The sequence below is a fragment of the Cryptotermes secundus genome, unplaced genomic scaffold (assembly GCF_002891405.2).
Source record: "Cryptotermes secundus unplaced genomic scaffold, Csec_1.0 scaffold200, whole genome shotgun sequence".
Lineage (NCBI taxonomy): Eukaryota > Metazoa > Arthropoda > Insecta > Blattodea > Kalotermitidae > Cryptotermes > Cryptotermes secundus.
In genome coordinates, this window is record NW_019727788.1 from 107,030 (window position 1) to 115,090 (window position 8,061).

At 41.3% G+C, this 8,061-nt stretch overlaps 1 protein-coding gene across 1 annotated transcript in view; it reads left to right on the forward strand.

Annotated features, from left to right (window-relative positions):
- Window positions 1-5,487, forward strand: part of LOC111864954 (protein quiver) — an 8,541-nt gene extending 3,054 nt beyond the window's left edge. The window contains exons 2-3 of the mRNA XM_023852601.2: window positions 2,182-2,400; window positions 5,024-5,487. Coding sequence (XP_023708369.1) covers window positions 2,182-2,400; window positions 5,024-5,256 — 452 coding nt within the window. The 3' untranslated portion in view covers window positions 5,257-5,487. The remainder of the gene's footprint in view (window positions 1-2,181; window positions 2,401-5,023) is intronic.
- The last annotated feature ends 2,574 nt before the right edge of the window (window positions 5,488-8,061 follow it).

Below are 8,061 nucleotides of genomic sequence, written 5' to 3' on the forward strand. Positions count from 1 at the left end.
GTGTGGACTGAATTCATTTTCAGTGGGACATGAAACAATGGCGTGCTCTTGAGGACAGAAAAAAAACACTCGTGTTCCGCAGTTGGCTAGTAATTTGACTAGCTGAGCAATTATTAGCCTCTCAAGAAAGACTATATTCTATGGAGGTACTTGTAGGTTAAACCGACGTTATGACAGACCCGGATATAACGGATTTCGTGTAAGCGGACAAAATCTGGCTGTGTACGTATAATTGTGAATATTTAGAGATATTGAGGCTCTAAGAATGTTTAATAGTTCTAAAACTATTTAAATAAAAATAACCCAAATATAAAACCTTTATGTAATCACCTTGTGTGCTTCTGTGTTTGTTACATGTATTCTGTGTTGTACTTCCGTGAATACCCCTTCACTCGGTTATAGCGGGTATAGTCGATAACGGATACCTTGTCCTCTACTAATTATTCCTTTATAATGAAGGAATACTGTATTTTTCATGCTCGTGGGAGAGTGGCCATTCGAAGTAACGGAATTATGTTGATTGGCCGGATGTGTTTCACACAGGCAGCAGCAAACACTGAACACGGGTCTTCTTCACACGATTAAACAGTGCACTGAATGCCTGCCATTAAGAACTGTGACGTTATAAAATGCAATATTTTTACTTTTCAGACGTCACTCTGGCAGCCAGATGTTCCTCTGTTGATGAATCAAAATTTTACATAAAGTTCCTTTCCACAGTTTAACAGAAGCGCAGACCAAGTATGTTTTATACCAAGTAATTTCTTCCGATTCAATATACTGCAGCAAACGTTCGGCCGAACAAGGGGACCCAAATTACGTCTGGGTACTACAGGAGAGCTTAGTCGGTACAGCGACTGGCTGCGGGCTGGACAACCGAAGTTCGATTCCCGGCAGGTGCAAGATTTTCCTGTCCTCCCCAGCGTCCAGAACGCCTGTGGTGTCCACCCACCTCCCTACTTGGAGAGATTTCTCCCTGAGTTAAAGCGGCCAGGGCGAGAAGCTGACCAATCACCTCCATCGATTGATGAGGTCAAGCATGATGGAGCTGTACTCTTCTTATATCTTCATGGAGTAGTTTTAATTACTTAAAAAAGATATACAGAAGTATATAAGGTATGCCGTTACACAATAATATTCTGTATTAAAAAACAAAGAAGACACTACTGTATCAATATTTCCTTTTATTATGCTTTTACAGAAGCAACATGTTTCGACCCTTACACCGGGTCATCATCAGGCGTTCAATGCTCCAGTATTACCTGATGAATTGCAATTAATTATCATCTAATTCTTCCAATAAGGATCCTTATTATGTCTTGAAATTATTGAAATGCATAAGCACATGTATTAAGTTTTGGTCAAAATTTTCATGTAATCCCATGTAAGAAGGTACCAATACTCGGACGCCCCACGCTGTAGTCGCTTCTCCCGGCATAAAAACCAGACCAAATGTTGATACAGTAGTGTCTTCTTTGTTTTTAAGTACAGAATATTGTAGACGGCTTACCTTGTATACTTTTGTATATCTTATTTATGACACACAACAGGATGTACTATATTAAGATTTAATTACTCAAGCATAAAGACAACTTTTACCTTCTTTTTTTTTCGTTGGCGCTACAGCTCTCATTTGGACCTAGGCCTACCTCCATGAAACTCTCCGTTTCACTTCGGTTTACTAGATCTTACACATATGGTAGGACTCCTTGGGCGGGTGATCAGCTCGTCGCAAGGCCTAACTTTACCTTTAGCTACCATTAAATTCTGAATAGTATTCCTGGTTATTATTCGAATATGTAAAAAAAAGGTAATAAAAAAGGTAAAGTTGTCCCTGTAACAGGCTATGAAGGCTCTTAGGAGTGTGAGAGGTCGAGGCTTCCACATCTTCTAGACAGTCGGCTCATAGATGGCCGTAAGATTGTCAGCCGCCCTTTAACCCACAGGAAACTTCTGGTACATAGTTCTATTAGAGGCTGAGTCGACCCAGGGTCACAATACGGCTGGAAGGATTAGGTCAATTGAAAAAATCTAATGACCTTGAATGTGTACGATAGTTTTTTTTTTATAATATCTCAAGTAGATTCCGGGCCCTCAAATAAAACTCTCTTTCCTCAACGAGTATTGCCTATGATTAAATATTCCATGCTTTTTCGTGAAATGTTACTGTTTCGATGGCAGGTCTGAGCGTGTACTGCTTCAGCTGCAACAGCAGGAATGACGCGAAATGCGGCGATCCTTTCAGCGGCCACCGACTACCTTACGCCGACTGTTCGGGCAGTTACTTCCGGACGCTGATCAACGACGCTACAATAAATTTTACTGACGTGCAAGATGCGTTTCGGTCCTACCCAGCTGAGGTCCACGGCAACGCTACCTGTCAGAAACTCGTCCTCAACTGTAAGTTTCGCATTCTCCCATCTACAGAATTCGCCCCTAACTAAATACTGTACCACCGAGCGGGCTGGTGTCACGGTAATGTTCTAGACTCGTATTTAGGAGGTGCTCAGTTCGAATCCGAGCCTGACATCAGCTACCTTGAAGAGTTCTATCTTCTGGGATATAACGCCGAGTAGTCGGTTAAAAGTCTGACGTCTCCTTTCACGCTGGTTTCTTGCTTGGATTATTCTTCGGTCCTGAATATTGAGGAGATATGTTCCTCCGAAACGTTGATTGACATTCAACGGACTCTACGGCGTTATATCTCGGAAGCTAGAACTATTTATAACCACCGCTGTGAGAACCTCAAATATTACAACAGTTACTCAGTCTGTAATAACTAGGGCCCGGATTTTTATGCCCCAATAATCCCTTAAATATGTATGCATTTATTCATGAAAAACTTCCGAAATATGCACTAAAATATGCACATAAAAGTTTATACCAAACATTAAAATTGGTTTTACATTATTTTAAGACCAACAAATCAATATTTAAGTTCATTTTATGTAATCACTGAATGATTCACTTGCAATAAAAAGCTGTACTTAAATACAAACCATGCAACAAAGCCAACATATTTCATTACAAATTTTAAAAAACCAATGGTACTCATATTTAGCTCTCCGAACTTTCAACTTCTCTTCTATTGCAGTTCACAATTACTAAATATTTTAGGTTTTCCATAGTTAGTCGCCTCCTATTGTCTCGTAAGTTGTCCTTATAGCGGGAAAAACTTCTTTCCACCTCGCAGGAACTTAGGGGCGCATGTACAAAAGCCGCTGTTTGCTCCACTGTTAGTGATTTTTTACTTTGCAGTTCAGTACGTTTACCGGCTAAAATTTCTTCAATTTCCCAAATTTGTTCATATCCTGGATTTTTTGAAAGAATGCTGTGTACTTTTTCCTTTACTTCATCAACTCTTCCAGGAACCGAATTCAATTTGGAAACAGTGGTTTTGAACACACTTAACGACTGATACAAAGTAGAATTGCTATTGCTTGCCTCCAGTGAGGAAATGGCGGATGGAAGATGAGAGAAATGAGCAGATATATAGGAAAGATTAGTTTTTAGTTCTTAGTTTTTAATATTTTAATATTTACATGTTTCATTTCTCAGTTCTTAATAACACTTAGATTTAAGTTAATGAAATTATTATTATTGCTATTATTAGCATTTGTTTGTTTACTTTTCTGCATTATTGTGTTTTCCCCAGTGCTTGCCTGTAATTTGTTTTTGACTTTATAATGTAATTACTTGTATCTACACTGTGCTCTGTCTGTAATTGGCCTTGTAGCTGTTGGCTCGGCACATAAATGATAAAGAATTGAATTGAATTAAGCGTTTAACATATCCATTATTGCTGAATTGCATTTTTAAATGTGTAAAGCTATCCCTGTTACAGGCCGTGGAGGTCCAGAGGCCTGCGAGACGTCGAGGCTCCCACATTTTCTATACAGTTGACTCACAGATGGCGGCGAGGTTGTCAACCTTATGCTCCGGCCACCCTTTACCCCCAGGAATCTTCCTGGTACTCATTTCTGTTAGAGGTTGAGTCGACTCTAGGGCCATAATGCGGCTGGAAGGATTAGGTCAATTCAGAAATCTAGTGACGTCATCGAGAGTGTAACGACGTGAATTAACTCGAGAGCGAAGGCCATGGCAGGCCCCTGTGTTTCCTGTGTTGGATCTAATAGTATCAGGATTGTAAAAGTGCAGCCCATACCGGATTATAGAGAGTTTCCGCATGTGTCCCTTGCAGGCCGCGCTCAGATGGTCCCATATAAAGTAAATATACGTATAATTGTTTAATATGTAGTGTGCTTCCAAGTCGTATTTCGAAAGAGAACGAAACAAGCAAAAAGAACTCGTAGATGATGACACTAACCCCCTACGCTCGCAGGGTCACAGTGGAAGTATTCGAACCCGCCCCCACACGGTGGAATCTGATCTGTCCTGCATTCCGTTTGGTCTGTTATCTTCTACAGTCGGACGGACTAGAAGACGCCTTCTTGAAGGGGTTCGTCCATAACGGTTGTCTGCGTTGTCTCGGGAAAGTATTTTCATTTTTAGGTAACAGGTTGATTTTATCTCTAGTAGCTGTTAGATGTAGCGGGAACAACGCTTATTGAACCATTGTCCCGTAATTGACGCCTCTGTATGCGCTGTTTAGGAAACGTGTTTTAACAAGCCGTTGTCTAGCAATGGATGCCCGCTCAGATATTCTGGCTTTTAGGCGGCACGCCACAGTCGGAACGGAGAAGCCTCTGACGCAAATGGGAAATGCATGGACCTGAAGATATAGCTCGAAAACTGTAGTGAGTGGTTCGATTCTCGGACTGCTGTTCATGTGTGTCTGTGCCGTTATGTGATACTGGAAATTGTGCGATAGTTTCATCCTCTTCCAAAGGAGTTCCATTTCTGATTCTGATAAGAATTTAAGAAGTCTTTTCAAGAGACAAGGCCAATAGTTATTTGAATTAACAAATTCTGCTTCAGACATGCAAGAGAGGGCATTTATTCGAATTTGTTCCTACATTTTGATATCTTAGAAATAAGCAATGTACATGAATGTATGTTTCAGATGGCAGTGGAAATGTTACGTTTCGCACCTGCTCTGTAGGCAAACTAAATGGTGCCGAAACGTGTCACATGCATATGAAGAACTTCCTCAGTGAAAACGTTCTCTTCTGCGAACAGTGTCAACAGAACCTATGTAACATGTCTAACGCTGCCCACAGCAATTTTCTTGTCCTGTTTATGACATCGTGCACCGCTGTCTTCATGATGTCGCTTAGTTTCCACAATGTACCATGATTTGTCTTCACAAGCAAGTACAGTATTATGTACAAAAACACTTACTCTGTATCACCTCAACTGTTTAACAAATTATGGGGCATACATAATGGACAATTCTAGTAATAGAGCCTAATGTAAAGTAACAGCTTAAAAGGCAGTATTTGAATGTTATGAAACATGGCCTTATGTTTATAATTACGTTCTGTATTATTAAGAAATATTAAAAATTTCTTGATGTGTTAAGCTCAATATTTTTTTTGTTACCTAAATAGCAATCAGTATTATCATATTCTATAAGCTATTGTGGTGACATTGGGCTACTGAGCTCGCCCATGGCAGGATGAGGGTCCTTCCATTGAAGGAGCCTCCGTTATTCACTTGAGGTCAATTGGAAGACGTCTTTTCAAGCGTCTATTTTTGGGTTCTTCCAGTAGCGGCTTCATCAATGGATTGATGTGCGTCTCTAGTCGATCATAATGTTTGCTGCTACGCTCTTGGGTTACATCAGAGATGGTTGAGATGCCAAGGTCGTGGTGAAGGGTGTCGTTCGATACGTACCATGGTGCATCTGTCATTACTCGAAGTATTTTGGACTGGGATCTTTGGATGATGGCGATCCTGGACTTACTGGCACAGCCCCATAGCTCAGTCCCATAGGTCCATACGGGCTTCATCACAGCATTGTATATCAGGATAAGATCAATATAAATAACCAAGAAAGCTGCCTCAGACGGTAATGCATCTGACTTATAGTTGGAATACTCCGTGTCCGTAACTCGCCCGGGACACCGATTATTTTAAATGTTCTGACGATGATGTATGAAACTCAGAATTACTGGATTTTTGGACTTTGTCCATTGTCCGGTATTCTACAAACTAGAGAGCACGATGTAAGATTTGAGGCTTTCACGGCGGTGACTATGAAGAAAGCAGTCTTCTGGGATTTGGCACCGTGTATATGTGGTGTTAACCGACGTTTCGGAGGAACGTATCGCCCCCATCTTCAGGGTTGAAGAAGTATAGGTAAATCTGCAAGCGACAACACCGTGAGACACGGTCAAGCANAAGACTGCTTTCTTCTTAGAGAGCACGATGTTTCGGAAACTGGATCTGTTTCCTTCCTCAGGTGAAGGGGAAGACACCTACTCTGTTGGCTCCCTCACTACTTTCTAGAATACCGGATGATGAACACGGTCTAAAAACCCAGTAATTCTGACCGATTATTCTGATTGAGGTTTTATGTGCTTTCTCTCGTTACATCCTGGCCAATGTGTGGCCGTGGCCACTTCCTTCCTTGTTCTTTCCAATGCATCATCTATTATCATCCTACCGTTCGACTCTGTGTGTATTCCGAGCCACTGATATCGTCGTAAAATAAGCCACAGAAGAGAGTCGTACCGAACACGGTGGCTCGAGCGGTAACGGTTCGGACTTATACTGGGTTAGTACCCTGTTAGAATTTCGACAGGGTAGCCGACTGCCTTAACTGAGGCTTATCAACTTTTTCCACAGCCTTCCCAAACGAATGCTGGGATAGTATTGTAACGTGGATAGCCGCTACTATGTAAAAGGCGAATAAACAACGGTGTTATGCAAACCCGTTTCTAGGGAACGGATCGGTAAATATATTCAGGCAGTAACGAATACGGACGCAACAATAGAAGAACCCGTTTCTAAGCAACGGATCGGTAAACACACAACAACAGGGTTATTGTTGCAAACGTTGCTTTGTCTTCGGTCCGCACAAAGTGGCTTTAAAGAAGATTGTTTCAGTCAGTCGAGTTTCGAAACGCCAGCCTGCCGCGGTATGAGCTTGGGAACAGAGAGACTGAATTGAGTTGGCAGTTGCAGAATAATGGCAAGAAAGAAATTAGGCTATGCAAAGAAGAGTTCATGTGTGAGACTGTCAAAACTACTGTGCTGAAATCCGTTACCAGGATACGACTAATGAAGTTTGAGAATTCCAATGCATTCGTAACAGTGAACTGCAAAGTATGTAGATTAGTTATAGTGCTGTAATTGCCTGTAGTTCCGAGCGGTGTATACACGGTGTCAACAAAACTGATCATCCAATTTAGAACCCGTCTATAAGTCACGCATACCCAAAACACGTGACTTCTTCTTCTTCTTCTTCTTCTTCTATGGCGCAACAGCCCGATGTCGGGCCTTGGCCTCCCTTATCAATCCCCTCCATCCTCTCTGCCCTGCGCTGCTCTCTTCCGGTTCCTTACACACTTTCACTTCTTCGCATCTTCTTCCGCCGCATCAATCCATCGAGTTCTTGGTTTCCCAGCGCGTCTCCTGCCGCCTGCTGTACTATATAATATTTTCTTTGGGATACGCTCCTTATCCATTCTCTGTACATGCCCAGCCCATTGCAGTCTTTTAAGCTTTATCGTCACTGAGATCTCTGGTTCCTTATATAATTTGTATAACTCTTTATTGTATCTTATTCTCCATATCCCAGTCTCTTGTATTGGTCCGTAAATTCGTCTTAGGATTTTCCTCTCGAATGAATTGATGACTGATTCCTCTTTCTTGTTTAGCTTCCAACCCTCACATCCATAATAAAGCACCGGTCTTATCATTGTTTTATATATTTTTGTTTTAATCGCTCGGTGTATATCCTTTGATCTAACAACTGATAGTAACGAGAATATGCACTGTTCGCTAGTTCTATTCTTCTTGTTATTTCATGATTTTCCTCTCCATCTTTGTGGAATTTCGATCCTAAATATATGAAGTCTTCAGCTATTTCTGTCTCGTCCCCTTCCGTGTTAATTTCTCCAGTTTGCCTTGGATTCCTTCTGGATTGTATCAGCA